This window comes from Lotus japonicus, chromosome 2, assembly GCF_012489685.1.
Source record: "Lotus japonicus ecotype B-129 chromosome 2, LjGifu_v1.2".
Lineage (NCBI taxonomy): Eukaryota > Viridiplantae > Streptophyta > Magnoliopsida > Fabales > Fabaceae > Lotus > Lotus japonicus.
In genome coordinates this window covers 73,788,261-73,808,939 of record NC_080042.1, presented here as the reverse complement: position 1 = coordinate 73,808,939, position 20,679 = coordinate 73,788,261, and the positions used below count along the sequence as shown (strand labels likewise).

General features: G+C 39.3%; 3 protein-coding genes across 3 annotated transcripts; 1 reads left to right on the top strand and 2 right to left on the bottom strand.

Moving 5' to 3' along the window:
- Positions 1-3,499: 3,499 nt before the first annotated feature.
- On the top strand, positions 3,500-8,804 carry LOC130739465 (uncharacterized). Its single transcript, XM_057591756.1, has 6 exons — positions 3,500-3,694; positions 4,384-4,765; positions 5,800-5,996; positions 6,939-7,083; positions 7,458-7,611; positions 8,030-8,804. Exons 1-6 carry the CDS (start codon positions 3,666-3,668, stop codon positions 8,092-8,094), a joined length of 972 nt encoding a protein of 323 aa, XP_057447739.1. The 5' UTR covers positions 3,500-3,665; the 3' UTR covers positions 8,095-8,804.
- A 1,134-nt stretch (positions 8,805-9,938) lies between these two features.
- Positions 9,939-12,139, bottom strand: LOC130739464 (uncharacterized). Its single transcript, XM_057591755.1, has 7 exons — positions 11,981-12,139; positions 11,769-11,890; positions 11,592-11,644; positions 11,232-11,295; positions 11,039-11,081; positions 10,881-10,928; positions 9,939-10,408 (listed from the first exon to the last, which is right to left on the bottom strand). The coding sequence occupies exons 1-7, from the start codon at positions 12,068-12,070 to the stop codon at positions 10,127-10,129; spliced, it is 702 nt and encodes a 233-aa protein (XP_057447738.1). The 5' UTR covers positions 12,071-12,139; the 3' UTR covers positions 9,939-10,126.
- Positions 12,140-13,922: 1,783 nt separating this feature from the next.
- Positions 13,923-19,371, bottom strand: LOC130737018 (uncharacterized). Its single transcript, XM_057588789.1, has 3 exons — positions 18,284-19,371; positions 16,626-18,045; positions 13,923-16,412 (listed from the first exon to the last, which is right to left on the bottom strand). The coding sequence occupies exons 1-3, from the start codon at positions 19,369-19,371 to the stop codon at positions 13,923-13,925; spliced, it is 4,998 nt and encodes a 1,665-aa protein (XP_057444772.1).
- Positions 19,372-20,679: the final 1,308 nt, after the last annotated feature.

The window sequence follows — 20,679 nt, the reverse complement described above, 5'->3', positions numbered from 1 at the left end:
AGGGCAAGTTTGTGAAGATTGCCTGTTGAGCAAGCAACCAAGAAATTCCTTTGCAAACAACAAGCCAGTGGAGTCCAAGGTAGCTTTGGATGTGGTTTTCTCTGATGTGTGTGGGCCTTTTGAGGTTACATCATCAGGAGGGAATAAATACTTTGTTTCCTTCATTGATGACCACACAAGGATGATGTGAACTTATTTGTTGGAGAAAAAGTTAGAGGTGTTTGCTGTGTTCAGGAAATTCAAGGCCCTGGTAGAAAGACAAAGTGAGAAGAAGATCAAGGTATTGAGAACTGATGGTGGTGGTGAATATGTGTCCAAGGATATGAAGCAGTTTTGTGAGGAAGCTGGCATCTATCATGAGATCACAGCACCATACACTCCTCAGCACAATGGTGTGGCTGAGAGGAGAAATAGAACCATTGCTAATATGGTCAGGAGTATGTTGAAGAGCAAGGGTTTACCAGTCAAGCTATGGGGAGAAGCAGTTTCCACTGCCACCTATATACTGAATAGGTGTCCCACCAGGAAGTTAAAGTCTTTAACACCTTTAGAAGCTTGGACTGGAATCAAGCCTAGAGTGAGGCACTTAAGGGTATTTGGCTCAGTATGTTATAGACATTTACCTGATCAAAGGAGAAAAAAGCTTGATGACAAGAGTGAGAAGCTTTTGTTGGTAGGATATCATTCTACTGGAGCTTATAGGTTGTTGGATCCTATGACTAATAAAATAGTAGTCAGCAGGGATGTAGTAGTTGATGAATCAGCTACTTGGGAATGGAATGAAGATAAATCAAAAACTTCTAGTTCCAGAATCAGCTATGACTTTCCTGAGTTGAATGTTGAAATAGGAAATGAGGGTCATACTGAAGTAGTACCACAAGTATTGGTACCTCTAGCAGCTACTGAGAACCAAAGAAGTCAGAGGGTTAGACAATCTTCCACAAGACTCAGTGATTATGTTCTTTTTCCTGATAGTGAAGTCACAAATGAAGGTGAGTTGGTACATCTATCACTGTTCGTGGAAGCTGAGCCAGTGAGTTTGGAACAAGCTTTCAAACATGAGAACTGGGTTAATGCAATGAAGGAAGAACTCAGTTCTATTGAAAGGAACAAGACCTGGAGCTTAGTTGATCTACCAGAGGGGAAGAGTCCAATCTCAGTTAAATGGATCTTCAAGACAAAGTTGAAACCAGATGGTTCAGTGTCAAGATACAAGGCTAGGCTTGTAGCTAGGGGATTTCAACAGAAGGAAGGTCTTGACTATACAGATGTTTTTGCACCAGTGGCTAGAATGGAGACTGTGAATTGTAGCTACTGCTAGTTTGAAAGACTGGAAGTTACATCAACTTGATGTGAAATCAGCATTTCTCAATGGTCCTCTTGATGAAGAGGTCTATGTTAAACAGCCACCAGGGTTTGAAATTTCAGAGAATGAAGATAAAGTGTTTAGGCTACATAAAGCACTTTATGGTCTCAAGCAAGCCCCTCGGGCTTGGAACAAGAGGATTGACTCATTCCTTAGCAAACTGGGATTTCTGAAATGTACATCTGAGCATGGAGTGTATGTTCAGAAGTCTAAGAAGGTTGGACTGCTAATTGTGTGTTTGTATGTAGATGATCTTTTGGTCACAGGAAGTGATGAGAATGAGATAGCAAAATTCAAGAGTAATATGCGAGCTGAGTTTGAGATGAGTGACATGGGTGAACTTTCGTATTTTCTGGGAATTGAGTTTCTCAGAACTGAGAGAGGGATTTTCATGTGTCAGAGAAAGTATGCAGTGGATGTATTGAAAAGATTCAGTTTAGCTGAGTGTAATTCAGTGACTACTCCAGTGGATTGCAATGTGATATTGACAAAGACTAATCAAGGAAAGCCTGTAGATGGAACATTGTTTAAGCAGATAGTGGGTTCATTGAGATACCTTTGTTGTAGCAGACCTGAAATCAATTATGGGGTTGGTTTAATAAGCAAGTTTATGGAAGATCCCAAAGAGACTCATTTCCTGGCAGCGAAAAGGATACTTAGGTATATCAAGGGAACCCTTGACCATGGAGTTTTATTTCCTAAGAAGGCTTACAATGTGAAATGTGAAGTGACTGGCTATGTAGATTCAGATTGGAGTGGAGACAAGGATGATAGGAAGAGCACTACTGGATATGTGTTCTTATGTGGTGATGCACCAGTGTCTTGGTGTTCTAAGAAGCAGCCGATTGTGGCTCTTTCCTCTTGTGAAGCTGAATATGTAGCAGCTTCATTTAGTGCTTGTCAGGCTCTATGGTTAAGCATGATAATGGAAGAGATAGGTCTGAGAAGTTCTAATGTGATGAAGCTGATGATAGATAATAAGTCAGCTATAGACTTGGCTAAGCATCCTGTGGCACATGGAAGAAGCAAGCATATTGAAACTAGGTTTAATTTCCTAAGGGATCAGGTTACTAAAGGAGCTTTGGAGTTGGTTCATTGCCCAACTGAAAAACAACTTGCAGATTTGTTTACTAAACCTTTGAGGGTTGAGAGGTTCAATACACTGTGTAAAGGATTGAACATTATGTCTGCAACTGAAATTCTGAATTAGGAGGGAATGTTGTAATATTGTATAATTCAGAATTTAGTCCTTATGGTTTTATAAGGTTTAGAGTTTAGTCCTTTAGTTTGTGAACTGAGCTGGTTTTAGTCCTTAGCTAATGATTAGCTATAAATGTTGTAATACGCACTGTGATTGTGCGATCAATGCTAATAAAATTTCATTCTCTCTCAGACATAGTTAATTCATGTGATATGCAATTAGCTTCCTTCTCATGCACTAATCCTAATCTTGATTATCAAGATTGATTGCCTTGAGGATTGTGAATCTGTGTGTGAGTTTCTGAATTAGAGAATCAACAAACCCTAAACCCTAAAAAATAATCGCATTTTTATTTGAACACAATTTTTGCTGAAATATTTGATTTATATATTATTTATCGTTACTTAATACTTCATTAAATATTAATTGTGTTCACGTTATCTAAACATAAGAGAAAGATAAGTCAGAATCACCCCAAAAATTAGGGTTTTAACTCAGCCTTTTTAAGTATATAAAGTGAACATGTTTTAATTATAAAGAATCTTTTCCTTTAATAGCAAGAAAAATATAACGCTAACCCTAATGTTCTTTGAGGCTTAAGCCTTAAACTAAAACAACTCAAGCATACACAGATCATTACAAAGTGATAAATGGCTCACTAGCAAATAGACCGCTTAGAGGGCGAGAATGCTACTGGCCATATGAATGAATCACTCGTTAAATATGAAAGTCATTTGCTAAATTCAAAGGTCACACTGTATGCACCTTGGATTGCCCCGAGAGACAACTTCCTCCTCCTTTTAATGTGATCCCATTGTATTGTCAATATGTTTTGTTATGTATAGTTTTCCAAATGTAAAAAAAAAAAAAAACTCAATAATATTAAATTTGATAAAACCTTATTATAAGACCTAATATTATCATACCTTAATATACAACAAGCTAATGATATAGAGCTGAGCTGAGGCAAAGTTATATCCCTTCTCCTCGATTCTAAGCTAGTCTTCTTCTTGTTCTTATAGTCTCTCTTCTTTCCGATATTCGAAATCAGCAGCGATCTATGTACTCTTCCATTTTCTGCTGAATCTCAACACTCCAATGGGTTCTACCGAGATTAACTGGGACCGGTATATGCTATACTATGCTTGCTCTCTCTCTCATTCTCCTCCGATTTCACAAATTCCTTCCTCACTGTTCTTAATTTCTGATTTAGGTTTTCTGCTCCTTTTTCCCTTTTCTTAATCAAACTTGTTTCTTCGTGTTTGTTCGACACTATTGTTGTTCATACTATGTAACCATTTTATAGGTTAATGTTGCTGTAGCTTAACTAGTGCACTGTTAGATAAAGTTTTTTTTTTTTTTTTGCATACCCTATATGAACTGAAATCAAATTCAAAGGAAGGGAAGAAAAATTTAGATAAAGAAGAAGCAATAGCATACACATTAACTGACTTTTCTGGAAATGTTGTAGTAAGTGTTAATAACGGCTGGAAATTTGCTCGATCATTGCGAAATGTAGCTAAGATTGTTGATTTTTACTCAATTAGAGTATATTTTTGTTCAAGTTTCAAGGTTGCTTGTTCTATGGTTTGCATTGGTTTGTTATTAGCTTAGGATCTTGAAGCTCTTTGTCCTTATTAATTTACATATAGTGGAAATGTAGCGATAACTATTCGAGATTGTTGATTTTTACTCGTTTAGAATATATATTTGTTAAGGTTGCTTGCTCTGAAGATTGAAAATTGTATCGGTTTGTTATTAACATGTTTTAGGGTCTTGAAGCTCTATGTCCTAATTGAGTTCACTCGTGTTGCAGGCTAGATAAAACGAAGTTCTATGTCGTGGGAGCTGGACTGTTTACGGGTGTCACTGTGGCGCTCTACCCTATCTCTGTTGTGAAGACTAGGCTGCAGGTTGCCTCAAAGGAAACTATGGAGAGAAGTGCACTTTCTGTTGTGAAAGGATTGCTTAGAACGGATGGTATACCTGGTTTGTATAAAGGGTTTGGAACGGTCATCACTGGTGCAATTCCTGCCAGAATCATATTCCTCACTGCCTTAGAGACAACAAAGGCTGCTTCCTTCAAGATGATCGAGCCGTTTAAACTATCTGAAACGGCCCAGGCTGCCATAGCAAATGGATTTGCGGGAATGACATCATCGCTTATGTCACAAGCCGTGTTTGTTCCAATTGATGTGGTATGATAATCTAAGTCATTTAACTTAAGCTGCTGAGCAGGAATGCCTGTATTTTATATGCTTTTGGAATCTAATATATCCTTATGGGATCACTGATGGTTGTATATGATACTTATACATATAGATGGTGCAATCTGGACAACAATCTTTTAAGTTTGTTTTTAACTATGCCTAACATTGAAACTTGAAAATATATTTACTGATGTTTTTCACATATCAGTTGCAATTCAATTTGATTTTTTCTTTTGAAGTGTTGATTGTACTTATTTTTGCTTATGAACTTGAAAGTTAAATTAGATGTTTAACTTTGAAGTTAAACATAATTTGAGACTTACTTATGGTGTATTCTATTGGTGCATTTTACAAGTTTTAACAACTAGCAATTTGTATTATTGGTTTATGTTGTCTTATGGTGATCCACTCATGCGGGTATAAAAGGTGTTCATGACGTGCTCAGATAAATCAAGAAAATTATTCTTATCAAAATATTTACACTTTTTGTTTTTCTTGTTGGTTTTGTTTGGTTGTGATGAGTTGAGGATATCCTTTATGCTGTCCATTTGTGCTCATTTCTTTTGTAGCTGAGAATTTATTATGTTGTTCAAAATATAAAGAAACCCTAGTTAGATTATCTAAAACATAGCTTGCAATACCATTATTAAATCGTAGAATACTTTAGAGTATATGGGATATTTTTTAGGATTGGCTTCCATATGGTTTGTATTTCATGATGTGTTTCGTTATTAATGCATGTTTAGAAACTTTCACTTTGGGGAAATAATTTTTCCCCTGAAAAGCTCTCTCAAGAAGCCGCAAAAAAGAAAAGGATTATTTGACCCCAAAGTTAGCTAATCCAAACAACCATAGGATTAGAATTCTAGCATTAGAATAGTGTTTTGTATTTTGTATCACATCATATATCAATTCAATCTCATGTTGAGTTTGTATTCTCTCTTTTTTCTTCTTCCTTACCTAAGTGGTATAATTTCACAAATTCTTATATGCTAATTGCCTTTACATTGAATGATTTTCAGATTAGCCAAAAGTTGATGGTGCAAGGATACTCAGGCCATGCCCAGTATAGTGGGGGTTTGGATGTTGCTCGTAAGGTGTTAAGGTCTGATGGCATCAGGGGATTATATAGAGGCTTTGGTCTATCTGTTATGACTTATTCGCCATCTACCGCTGTATGGTGGGCGAGTTATGGCTCAAGTCAGCGCTTGTTATGGAGGTGAGACATGGTAATGCTTGTTCTTGAGTTCTAATGCTCAGTCATTTTTTTATTAAGTTTCCTTTAGAGTAAATAGCCAAATTCGTCCCTAGAAGATACAAAATTTTCATATTAGCCCTTGAATGATGGAAAGTATAATGAAGGTCCTTATAATATTGTTTTTGTCAAATAAGTCCTTGAATGTGTAGTTCCAGTGAATCCCCACGGTACTTGATGCAAGGACTGAATTGACAGACACATTTATCATTCATGGACTCTTCTTGTGATTTCCATCTTTTAAGAACTAAAGTGACCGGCCTCATATCTTCCGAGGATGAAAATGATGTTTTAATCTTCAAATGTTAGAAAAGCAAGTAGATGTCCATGTATTATTCTATTCAACCTGACATATTTTCCTTTCAAAGTTTAACCAGAACCATTTACTATGCCATTAGCTGTATGAGTGTGTTGACAGAGCCCATATATTTTTGTACTCCATTAATCAATTAGGTCTTCAATTAATGTGTATGAATAAATGCACATATTTCAAAGTTAGCTCGCAGCTTCCGTCCAAGTTAAAGATATGTATATTTTTTCTTTATTTTATTCCAAGAGCATGGTAAAAACTGAAAAATATCCGATAAAGATCCTTTAAGTCTAATATTTCCCTGCCCAGATAATGTAATGGATTGTTCAACTTAATAGGATTTGATTATGCAACTTGAAATATGTGTTAGCGTGCCTAAGTTGAAGTAAGGAAACTTGGAATTTCGTTGTGACGACAAAAGGAAAAACCAATTTGCCGACAGTTTAGGTTTTTCTCAAGCTTTTTTAGTATGGTAGATTATATGATTGACACAAAAATGAATTTTTAGTATGCTACACACATACTAATAGTTTATGTCTGCATTATTAGACGAACTATCTGACATTAAAGACAATTATCACTGGTTGCTTTGGTAGGTTCTTGGGAGATGGTGACAAAAATGAGAAAGACACTCCTAGTCTGCCGAAGATTATTTTTGTTCAGGCTGCTGGAGGGATTATTGCTGGTGCTACTGCATCCTGCATCACAACCCCATTGGATACTATCAAGACAAGGTTACAGGTATTAATAACCTTGTTGGCAATGTTTCTTACGGATGCTTAAGTTCAGTGTTTTTTTGTGCTCATCACTGTATTAATGTTTGGTAACTAGTGTTGGGTAAATTTACTAGACATTTAAGAATTGCCAGTGTTTTTCTTCTTTTGATCTACCTAGCTTTTGATTGTTGTTGTTGTTGATCTACTTAGCTTGAATTGTAAGTTTGATAGTCCCCCAATTGATTGCCTTAACACTGTAACATTGATCGAAGATACCTAAACTGTGCAACTTGTGGTAACCACTAACTAGTACAATGTGATACTAAGTTTTCACCTCCAATTATATTTAATCAGCCTGTCACTGGCTACTAAATTTTTCTGACTCCATGGCTTGCACAGGTGATGGGACATGAACAGAGAAGCTCTGTAAAACAAGTTGTTAAAGACTTAATCAAAGAAGATGGTTGGAAAGGTGTATATAGAGGATTAGGTCCAAGATTTTTCAGCATGTCTGCATGGGGTACTTCAATGATATTGGCTTATGAATATCTGAGTAAGAACTCTTGCTCTCTGATCAAATTCTCTGTTTGTCTTTATAATCTTGCTCTCTTATTCCGGTCTGGTGTATTCAACTATTGAAATAAATTTTAATTCAAATCTAGTTCTAATAATGATTGACTTAGTTATTCCGTGGTTCTTATCTTGCCACCATCCTAATTCTTAATTGTTGTCAATGAGTAACTCTGATGGTAAGATTGTGGTTCTAATAAAATGTTTATACATTGCCTATTGCCTATTTAGTTTATTTCTCATTTATTTAATCTCCTAGCCTAGACTTCTTATTTGGTTTGTTTCGTGTTTTTGGCTATCAAACGAATTGGCACACTGAATCTTCCTGAATAATAATACCTTTTTCTTTATGTAAATATTTTTAGCTTATTCTAATGATACTTAAATGTTTCTTCTCTCAGAGCGTTTGTGTGCAAAAGATGATGAGACAGCTGGTCTGCAAACTGGTATTATTTCAATTGATTAGAGAAGATTTGCTCCCAATCTACCTGGTAATTGAGTTTCTTTTATCGGCTGGGTTGACGAGTTGGATAATCCTACACCTTGAGCATTGATTTGCTTCTGGAGTGGACATATCAGTCTTGATTTAAAGGATAACCTTTAAACAAACAGCTATACTAACTGATTGTTCAGGAAATGATCGTTGGATACACAGATATGGAATTTTTCCTCGTAGAAAATTATTTTCATTCTTTGCGATAGCTAAATTGCTTTGAATAGGTGTATTCTTTTCCATCATTGTTATGGATAGTGTACAATTGGATGAATTTTGTTTTGTCATGGATGGCTGGATGGATATGGTCTCATGGATTATTTCCCCACCCCTAGATGGAAGCCACGGCATATATCTTTTTCTCCTTAAAATGTGTAGTGATTTGAGATTTGCCTCAGCTCATCACTGCTTTTCTAGATTTCTTCACCTTTTTTTCCCTTTCAAAAGTAGGTTTAGAGTAGTAACATATATCTGATAAATGAAGAGTACGTTCGTAACTCTTCAGGGCAGTATGATATTAAAGGATGAAATGGAAGTAGACATTTATCACGATTAAGGTTGGTAACTTCCAATTCCTATTTCTAACTCATCAGAATTTCATATTTTTCAATAATAAACGTGAGAGGTCCTGTAACTTCATTGGACAAAATCAGATCATCTCAATTGTAAGAAAAACTTGATCATATTGAGTTTTGTCATTTCACCATTGATTTGTGTTTTTAATAATTAAAGAAATAAACGAAAAAATTAAATCAATGGTTAGATGGTGAAAATTTTCTTCTCTCCCTCTCAAGCTCACGCCTCCCACCACCAATCCATTGTCATTCTTCTCCTTCCTCTTAAAGACCACACCCACTCTTCCTTCCACTGCTCTGATTTCTTCCTTGCCTCATCTAGGACCCTAAGCGACAACAACTATCAAACTGCACAGGAGCCCCTTTCTCCTCCTCTCAAGCCTATCTTGCTCATGGAAGCGAACATCGAACGGCTAAGAGAGCGTCATCACCACCATCAAAAGGAAATGATGTTAAGTTTTCCACCATGCATGGCCTGGGGTTCCCTATCCCCACCTCTTGGTTGCTCATCATCTTCAACCAGAGGTTTGGGACGGTAGGTAGCTCCTCATCTTCGATCAAGAAACCCTGCAAGATGAGAGCTTTTCATCTCTCGTGGTGGTGATTGAGAGCAAGCCTTTTTTATCTTATGTTTTGTATTTTTTCAAGAAATTCCTCTTTGAATTTTTTCAATACTTCTCTTTTTTTTTTATCTTGTCCTCTGTTCCTTTGTTTTTTATCATCTCTATTTGGTGATGGTTGAAACCACCCGCCACCCAACATAGCCCGGGCCCGACAAAACCAACCTTGATCACGGTCAACGACGAACCAAGTTCGATTTTGGTTGGTCGAGCCAAAATGAGCCTGAGACCCACCAATGAATCTGAGACCCACCAAAACCGCCGCTACTTAGCCATATACTCCTGCAAAGTTTCCAAATTCTGAAGTGTTTTTGCTCATCATCTCCACCCCAATGAAACCCTAAACAACATATACTAAACACATGCTAAGTTTCTACAAGGCTGAGGGCAGAAACTCTTATGAACCAATAATACGCTTATAAAAAAACTTAAACCAATAATACTACAAAAGCTCAACCATCCTGTTATGCCCAGCAGAACAGGTGAGGAATGAAGTGGGGTTTGAGGGGGGTTAAAAGTCAATATTAAAGAATAAAGATTATACTTCAAAACTAAAATACCCTCAAATAAAAACCACCCGTAGCCGAACGGGAACATATTGCACAAACTCCATTACTCACTATACACACAAGATATCCGGTTTCGGTGCTTTTTTCATTGATAAATAATGATACAACTCATCCAAAATTTGTATTGAACAAGAAATATTTCTCATCCAGAGTCTAGCAAATACACTAAAAACAAACTGCAAATTGATTAGTATCCCCACTGTAATTTCTGGATAAAACTGACATACTCAAATATGCTGAATTATTTGGCATTCATTTGATCAGGAACATCGGCCTCATTGTCTTCATTATCCTCATCAGAATCTTTATTCTCGCTGCTGTTATCATCTTCATCATCACAGACTTCACCGTCACAATCATCATGTTTACTATCATGAATTTCACCATCATCAAGATCCTCGTTAACTCTATTCTTCTGTCTGGCATAATCATCCAGGGATGCATTTGGAAATAATTGTCCAACTTTCATATCTTTAGTATCTGTTGGGGTATCTTTAGAACTCTTAGGTTTGTCTTTGTTCATCTGATAGCAAAAGTAGAAAGAAGCATAATCAGCAATATGCATGTTTGCGGAACATGATATTAAGCAAAACAAGGTATACATATTAAAGGTAATGCCTTGTCCATATTAGTCTAAGCCCAAGATAAGATAGGAAACGAATCATGCCTTACACCATGATGTATATAGCATCTGGCTTATCTACAGAACATTGATTTAAACTCCTAAATAAATTATGGATTACATGTATATGCAGCAAATATTAGAATTTGAGAATTAGATATGCAGCAACAACAGGTGTTACAACTTTAGGCATTGTTTAACAAAGATTCAGTGACATGATTTTCAAGAGAAATAATATCCTTAGAGTTTACAAATCTATATTCATGTTGAATATTAAATGCATTCAGGGGCAAAATGATTAGAGTGACTATGTGTGGATAAGAGGTAGGATATGCTGTAAAACAAATGAAAGGCCTAGGTTTTAGTATCTTACAGCTCGCAATAGGGATCTCCTTTCTCTCTCCCGAGCGTTCTTAATGGCCTGGAATAAAACACCATTATTATTACAAGTTTATGCTTTGCATAGAACAAGTCTAATTAGAAGGTACAAGAAAGGGAAAAATGGGGGGGGGGGGGGGCACAAAAAGAAACCTCCTCAAGCATCTTTTGCTCGGCCTCAACTTCCTCAGAGTCCCTATAAGAAACAAAATTTCATATCAATACATAGTCATCTTTTTCTTTGTTGAGTAGGTCAGGGAATTCTGACCAATGCCCATTTTGCACAAAACGAAAGTTACGAACAGACACTGAATCCTCAAATCAAATGTTAAAGATTAAAGACAACCTTCCAACTATACGGGCAACGCTGCAACAACATTTTGCACATACACGATGCTCCTTGGCACAGCCTACACTAACATAAAATCCAATCAGTAATAACACAAAACCAAAAGCATTTTCATTATGATATTTTCACTAATTTCACCATCATGGGCAAGTGGGCACATCCTAACAGCATGAGTTCCATACCTAGTCCCAGCTAATTGAACCCATACCCTTCTTTTCTTTCAATCTCCACATCTCAAAAATCCATTATTTTTACACATTACAGTAATCAGGAAAATACTACCCACTTACTAACCCCCCAAACAAAAACAAAAGAAAGTGAAAAATCAAATAAATTAAGTGTGATATTGATACTAACCAGAACACAAGTTATGATAAGCTTGACGAACAGCACGCTTGGTACATCTCTGACTGCAACAAACAAAATGGGCAATACCCAATTAACTAAATAATCAATAAACCCAATGTAAAATGAAAAAAACACATCTTTCTCATTCATATATAACAAAAAATAAAATAGAGAAAATGGAGATACCATTTGGCAGGTTCAGCTAGAGGCTTGTACTTTCCATAGCGGCGTTTCCAATCAATCTGATCCCTGCAACGAGGGCACACACCGGTGATCTCAGAGAGAGGTCTGAACCTTCCTCCAACTTCCTGCGTGCATGAAAATACAACATTCAATGATGAATTTCACAACAACAAGAAGAAGCAGATGAAGAAGAAGAAGAAGAGAGGTTTACTCACAGTTTCGTTGATCTTGCGGCCGGCGTTGGGTTTCCAAGCAACCTTGTTCTGGTGCTTCGGCGGCCCAGTTTTCTTGGCGGCGGTGCTCATCTTCCTCCTCTGCCGCTCCGTTACATGTAAGGGGAAAAACCCTTATATGTGTTTATCAAATAGCTAGCATCAATTTTTTTAATATTTAGAAATTATAAACTTTTTTTTTCAATTTATATACTTTATACATATGATACTATTTTTTCATTCATGTGAAATTAGATATTTTATTTTTGTTACAAGAGGAAAGCTTATGTGAAATTAGATATTATTAAACATAATTGGTTAACCAAAAAGTTAAAGTATTTTTTTTATATTAAAACCACACTAGCAATAGTGTAGTGAAAACCAAATTTTATAATGGAGTTAATTTTATAAAAATATTAAATTGTTTATTTAAGCATATCCCAAAAATTGTTGATTTAGTAAGTATTTAATTTTAACTTACATAAAAATAGTGTGAATATTATAAATTTCATGTTTAATATTTTAATTTTAAGTGTAGGTTTAAAATTCATCAAGATTCCTGCAACTAAATTCGAAAGAAAATTCTTGCCTATCAAGTTTTAACTGTGTGTTGTGATGCTAAACGAGTAGGAGGCGATGAAAACTTGATTTTTGAAGGCATTATAGTCTTTTGCTTATTATATATTTATATTTGTTCGTTTATTTTCTCTTGCAACCAAAACACATATTTATTTCTAATGAAGTTTATCACAATTATTCTCTCTTTTCTTTATATTGCTTCTCTTGGTACTTAGACTTGTGTAACATAAAGATAGTACAATCTAATCTAGGGTTATGAACATGGGTACAGAGCATGCGAACGACGATGGTGGTCAACCTGCCGGAAAACCACCAGAGGCCACACGACGATCAACCTTCAAAGAAAAAGTAATCGGGAAGGAGACACTTGAGAAGAGAAAGCAAGTGTGCAACTTGATTGGTGGATGCTGGTATCATGAAGAAAGATGATCTCATTGATGGGAGTAGCTTTTTTCCTATGTTTGACTTCACAGACAAAAGTGCCTATGCTGAAATTTGCAAACCATGGAAGGATTGTTTGGTCGTGAAGCTTCTTGGTAAACATATTGGTTACAAAGCCTTGTGTGATCGCCTCAGAATGTTATGGAATCCATCAGGAGGAGCGGAGGTACGTGATTTACATCACAGGTACTTCCTAGTTCAGTTTGACGTACAGGATGTCAGAGAGATGACTATGACAGGAGCGCCATGGATGATTTATGATCATTACTTGGCAGTAAAGTCATGGAGCAGGGTTTCAGAGTTGTGGATTGCAAGTCAGATTGTCTACAAATTGTTGAAGCTTTTCAACCAGGGTGTGATCTCAGAGGGTATTGGAATAGGTAGGATATCAGCCAGGTTCTTGAGCTTATGCAGACTTTTTAGAGCATCAAGTTAGCTCATATTACGCGGAATATGAATAATACGGCGGATACTTTAGCCCGGGAAGCTTGCAAGCTTGGTTCTCGTTTGCAAGTTTGGAGTAGGTCACCTTCTTTTGTTTATGCGTCGCTGTTTTTGGATGTAGTTAGTTAATCGTTTTCTTTTGTTAATTTACCTCTTGTAACAAAACAAAAAAATTGCTTCTCTTGTCAAATATGTCTAGTCTTGGCCCCTTTGTTGAAATCTTCCCTCCGCCCCTGAATTCTAGGAACATGATGTATCAACTAATTTATTTTTTATTGTTTCACATATTTGATCTAGAATCTTAGATGTGGAAAGGGTGCATGGTAGTATAATGAAATGAAGAGTAAACTAAAACATCATATCATACATAGATCATAGCTATAAAACTACTTATTTATGCTTGTAAACGAAGACTAATATATTCAATTCCAATTAATTTTTTTTTTGGTTACAAAGAGGGGGCTAGACCCCAGCAAAAGAGCTAAGCAGAGGTAGCAATAGAGCTACTCATAGGAGCATCCCGCAAGATGAGGGAATGACACTCCCCAAAAGGGTGTTCGAACCAGTGTTGCCCGTAGTGGAGGCTGAGCCCAACTTTCGCAATGAAATCTGCAACTGAATTGCATTCCCGCGGAGTATATTGGAAGACAAGAGACTCGTGCTCTCGCTGTAGATGCAGGATAGACGAGACAACATGTCCATAACGATGAGAAGTAGAGACTGGCTCATGAAGAAGGTTAATAACATCCAAGGAATCAGATTCAACTATCACACGTGATAAATCTAAGCTCATGGCTGCCTCTACCGCTGCTTTCACCGCCATCAGTTCCGTGAGGCAAACATTAGCTGAAGAAAAGGTTCCAAAGTTCCAACTAAAACCCCTTAACCAGCGCCCCATCTCATCACGGATAACCCCACCACAACTAGCTTGGCGATCGTAGCTCATGGCACCATCTACGTTAATTTTGCGCCACCCAGCATCCGGTTTGATCCAACCAGACAAGGTATTTCGCGTTGGACTGCAATCAAAAATTCCTTGATGCTGCCCTTGGAGAGTCGATAGAGAGGGGGCCTGAACAGAAGAAGATGTACTTTCCTCCATGCCAAGAGCTCGCATGAAGTACCAAATGCGAGCAGTACTGTGAGGGTGATGATTAAAGACCAAGTCATTTCTCATCCTCCAAATGGCAGACAAAGTCGACGCAAAGAAGCGAGGCCACTCGACCCCCATTCGACCTTGGAACTGACCACTGATATTGGCAGCTACCCATGTAGGCCAATCTGCATCGAAGAAGGCGATTGAAGATCTCCCTGCCATGGCTGATGTCCAGAACGAGCGTACCGCAACACAATCTCGAAAAATGTGAGAATAGTCTTCCGTCGCGGCTTGGCACATAGGGCAAAGGTCGCAGGCTCCCATGTGCCTTCTAACTCGAATAGCATTCGTCAAAACCCCACGATTACACAGCTTCCAGAGAAATACTCGAACCCGTTGAGGTCCTTTGATACTCCAGATAAGCTTCCAAATGCTCTCTTCTTGACGATGAGAGTGATCATTACAAATTAGGTCGTAGGCAGACTTAGTAGAGAATTCTCCAGATGGTGTCCCGGACCACATAACTTCATCTCTACCACCGTCTGGTTGCACTGAGTGGAAAGTGGTGATCTCCTCAACTATTGCACGAGGTAATATATGCTGAAAGTGATCTAACTCCCAACCTCTGTCTAAGTCATAGAAATCTGCCATAGGGAGATCCATATCGTGATGGGGAATTGGGTTTGTTGCCAAGTTCTGCAGAACATGACCTGACATTATCCAAGGGTCCTTCCAGAAGCGAGCAGATGTGCCATCCCTGACATTCCAGCTACAGCCCGATATCACCCGATGCCAAGTAGAGCGGATGCCTCTCCAGATAAGCGACTCCCGATTGTTCTTATTCACCTCTGGAACCACATTAGTTCCGCAGCCATATTTTCCACGGAGGACCCTCACCCATAACGAATTGGGGTTATGGATTAGTTCCCAACCCGCCTTCATGAGGAGAGCTTCATTGAAATCAGAAGTTCTCCTAAAACCAAGGCCGCCTTGCTTCTTGGGACTGCAGATTACTTCCCAGCTAACTTGACTAACCTTTCTTTTCCCATTCTCAGAGCCCCACACAAAGTTCCTTTGAAGTTGGTCCAACTTCTCACAAACGGATTTCGGAATCAACATGGTTTGCATGCAATATGACGGTAAGGATGCCACAACCGATTTCGCCAAAGTCACTCTCCCTGCTAGGCTTAGCGTAGAGGCTTTCCAAGACGATAACCGCTTCTGAGCTTTCTCGAGGATGAAGTTGTAAGTAGCTCTTGTTGGAGCTTTATGTAGGAGAGGGACCCCAAGGTACTTTCCCAGATCTGATGTAAGATGGATGCCTGCCAATCTGCTTAGGAAATGAGCCTCATCCCGGTGCACATTAGGGGAAATAAACATATGAGACTTGTTTTTGCTAACCTTCTGACCGGAGGCCTTGCTAAACTCATCAAGACACTTCATCATAATATTAACCTGAGGAGGATAGGCTTCTCCAAAGAGTAAAAGATCATCTGCAAAAAAGAGGTGTGTAATAGGCGGACCATGTTTAGAGAGATAGATAGGTTTCCAATTAGAATTATCTACCTCCCTTTGGATATGATGGGCCAAACGCTCCATGCACAAGACAAACAAGTATGGTGATAGAGGATCCCCTTGGCGAATACCTCTAGTGGGAGTAAAACTATCAGTTTTGCTGCCATTGAACATGATTTGGAAGGAGCTCAAGGAGACGCAATTAAGGATCAAATCACAAAGCTGCTGCTCTAGGCCCACCTCCAAAAGAGTATCCCTTAAGAAGTTCCAATCGAGTCTATCATAAGCCTTCTCTAGGTCAACCTTTATAGCTAGCCAACCTTTCTTACGCTTCAGGTAGCGCATAAAGTGGAGCACCTCCTGTGCCACAATGATGTTATCAGAGCTCTATCTTCCTGGAATGAAACTGCATTGGTTCGGTGATACTAAAGTACCAAGGACTCCTTTCAAGCGGTTGGCAATCGACTTAGTCAAGATTTTGTAAATTACATTGCAGAGCCCAATTGGCCTGAACTGAGACAAGAGATGAGGGTTATCTATTTTGGGAATTAAAACAATAAGAGTGTCATTTACCTCTTTTATTTTCTCTGGTCTCTGAACGCATTCATGAATAAAATTAACCACTGATTGCTCAATGACATGCCATTGTGATTGGAAGAAGAGTGGGTTGAGGCCATCTGGTCCAGGTGCCTTTAAAGCCCCCATGCTAAAAGCGGCTTGTTTAATCTCCTCAGCCAGCAACGGTTTGGAGATGTCTCGAAGTTCATCTTCAGGAAGCTGTGGGAAGGCATCTCTGATGTGGTATGTTACAGTATCTCCTGAGCTCGTGTAAAGGTGGCGGAAAAATTCCACTGCCATGCAACGGAGGGTGTGCGGATTGGTAATCACCACTCCCTCGTCATTGGATAAAGCTTCAATTTTGTTACGCTTGCGGCGCGTCATTGTGGCGGTGTGGAAGAATCGAGTGTTCTTATCTCCATGATTAAGCCAGGAAACTCTAGATTTTTGCTTCCAAAGAAGTTCTTCTTGGAACAACACCTTCTGGTACTCTTTCCAAAGCCGATCTTGAAGCTTCACAAGGTAGGGGACATGAGCCATACGGAGCCTATTATTGATTCCCTCTAATCTTCTCATAAGTTTCCTTTTGGTTCGACCAATCTCACCAAAAATATTTCTATTCCAAGAGATAGCCTCTTCCCTGAACTTATCAGAAGCAGGGATCCAAGCTTCCTGATTGTTCCAAGAGGATTCAACAAGGCGAGGGAAATCCTCATGGGTTAGCCACGCTGCCATAAAGCGGAAGGGGCGAAGAGCCACATCTTCCTGATTCTCACATAACTGAAGAAGCATAGGTTTATGATCAGACTTAAGTTTGGGAAGATGGAGGACTGAAGCTTCCGGAAAATATGCAAGCCATTGGTCATTCCCCAGTGTCCAATCGATCCTCTCTTTTACTCCTCTACCCTCCCAAGTGAAAGGGGGGCCTTTGAAACCAAGGTCAGAGAGAGAGCATTCCTCTATACAGTTCCTGAATTTTGACATGGATAACATATTTGGAGGGCCACCTCCCACTTTATCAGAAGCATGAAGGTAGGTATTGAAATCGCCCATGACAACCCAAGGCTCCGTTATGTGCGAGGCAAGTTGACGCAATTCCCTCCAAAGAAAGTCTCTAAGAGAGACATTTGGACTGCCATACACGAAGGTGACTAGAAAGTGTGGTTGACCATTATTAGGTTTAATCCGTAAGTGGACCAGTTGACGGTGGGAATACAACACTTCCACTGAACCCCAACTCTTGGACCAAAAGATCCAAATACCACCAGAAAAACCCTCCGCTTCCACCACAAAGCAGTCATCCAAACCTACTGTCTTCATGATCATGGGAAGCTTGGTGGCACTAACTCTAGGCTCAAAAAGAGCTATGCAAGAAACATGATGTCTAAAAACAAGATCTTTAAGTAGGAGAGGAACCCCTTTAGAAGCAGCACCCCTGATATTCCAGCTTAAGATGTTGTAAATCATTAAAAAATGATATGAGAGAGTGGAACTGGAACTACTAAGAGCTCCTACGATTCCGAGGAGACATGCTCCTATCCCGGTCCCTAATAGCTTCATAATTTTTCTCTCCAAGGGAGTGAATCAGAGAAGCTGACTTTGCTGGAAGTTTTCCAGAAATTGAGGTACCATCAGCGCGATTGGGGTCACGCGCTTTGGACTTGGTTTTCTACAAGGAGGAAGCGGGACCCACTTTATTCTGCTGGGGCGGCGGTGTGGGTCTAGGATTGGTGACGTCAGCCCTTTCCGGAGCAAAGTACGCATCATGATTGGGATTGACTTTCCCTGGATTCTTGACGCTTGACTGTAGGGCTAGGGTTGGCACAGGATTCGTAACGGTTGGTGCAGCCATAATTGGCTCATCATTAGTCTCCTCAAGACTCGTGCTGGAATTTGTAGACTGCCCACCCGACATAATCTTATAGTTTTTTGAATTACTTGAGGAAGTGGGGCCCACAGATTTGTCCATAACAACTTCTGCAGAGGGAATATTCCTTGCCGGCTGATTTGACTTGGGAATTTGAATCTGACCGGAATTCTCGGGATTACCAGAAGTAAAATTGGAAATTCCTTGATTTCCGTCAATGTCCATAGTTTCCAAAACGGAAAACCTAGTGCCACCTCCCTTGCCGCCAGCTGGTTTTGGTGGCGGTCGCCTTGCGGTGGTTCTCGACGGCCGCTTCACTATCATCCAAGGGCCAAAGTCTTCCCCTTGAGTAGTTGGTTGGGCCTCCTTGTTCTGTTCAGTAGCATTCTGAGCGCCGGTATCCCCTTTCTGATGAGGACATGTCTCTTTTTTATGGCCAAATTTGCCACATTCGAAGCAAATCATATTCAAGCCTTCATATTCAATCTTGAACTCCTCATCCTCAAAGACAAACTTGGAAACAAGAGTCTTTCTGAGATCGACTTCGACACAGATCCTTGCGAAACGTGCACGCTCAGTTGCAGCCCCTCGTTGTCCTTTGTCGGCCATAGTGTTCCAGGTGTGGTCATCCACTTTGACGAATCTGCCTACGTTCCTGCCAATTTCCTGAAGAACCTCCTGATCATAGCATTCCACAGGAAAGCCTGGAACCCGGAACCAAACTGCGACTCTGGTCAGTTCACCTTTAGCAGGAATAAACATCGGTCTCCATTGTTGGATCACCAAGTAGTGCCCCATGATGACCCACGGTCCGCCGGTGAAGACATGAGCATAGTCGACCCTATTGGCAAATCTGACTACAAAGAAGTCAAAATCCAGATCAATTACCTCCATCTCTCCCGACGGTTGCCATAGCTTACCTAAGCGATCCTTCAATAGCCCCAAGAGCCAATCATTTGCAATTCAGAACAGAGAGCAAAACAAATTCCTAACCCAAAATCCAAACATGTGCTAGCTGTTAAGAACAAAGCAAAATATCACGAAGTAAAACCAAGTTCAAAGCAAAATAAAACTAAAAACCAAGTAAAGTACTAAAGTTAGAAAGCTGAAATGACATAAAATAAAAGTGAACTTGGATAAGTGGCTGTAGCCATCAATCCTCAGCTCCATCCTGCTCCTGATCATCAATCATGTAGTCACCAGCAGGCAAGTCAGCTGCTGCAGAAGTAGTAGCTCCATCTCCATCTCCATGTCCAGCAACTCTCTCCTCCTCCCTGGAACTTGGCCTGTCCCCAGGCCATTCAGCATAGCTCGAGAACTGATCATCGGTAGGCCACACAAAAAGATCAGGTCCCTGACGCTGAAAAAAACGTCTGATATGGCTATACATGGAAGTAGTAGCCCTATATGTGGCTCTCTGCTGTCGAGAAACAAGCTCCAAATAGTCTCTCTGTTCTACCTGCTCTATCCGGATAGCATCCTGTTGTGCAAGGATCAACTGAATCTGTTGCTGAGTGGTTGGATTATCTGGAGATGATTGTGGCGTATCCGGTGGTGGTGGAAGAAGTGGTGAGGGTGGTGGAAGTGCTTCTTCTTTCTTACAATGACGCTGAATAAATTTCTCATTGATTGGAGGCCTAATATCCAGCTGAGGGTATTCTGGGATAATCACCCTCTGAAATCTGCACAACTCTGTGATGAGCGATGGAAAGCACAAAGGCATAGGCTTCTCGGATGTTGCAATTCTATGAATATCATCTGAAATTATTTTTGCAATATCAACTGTTTTCTTTTGGATGATGCAATAGAGCAAGCTCGCATAGTACAGATTAATATTAGATGTATGTAAAGTGGGGTTGATGTTGGATGTCATAAAAGTCATCCAAATCTCAGTCAACACTTTCATTTCAGCCCTCTCAACAACATTTCTGCTCTCCTCCATAAGGGTACCTGGTATGCATAAGGTATCTAGTACCTCCTTGTAATTGAAACTAGGCGGTGATGATCTTATTGAATTTTGGTAGGCACACAGCTTTGCTTCTTCCAAACCCAAATGATCCTCTAGATAAGCACTGATTGTTGCTCTGTCATAAAGAACTCTCCTTCCCAAGACAAATGACACTCTTGGCCCCTCCTCTCCTAATGTGTAAGCATTAGCATAAAAGTACTTGACAACCTTTGGGTTGAAGTGCTTTGGCAGTG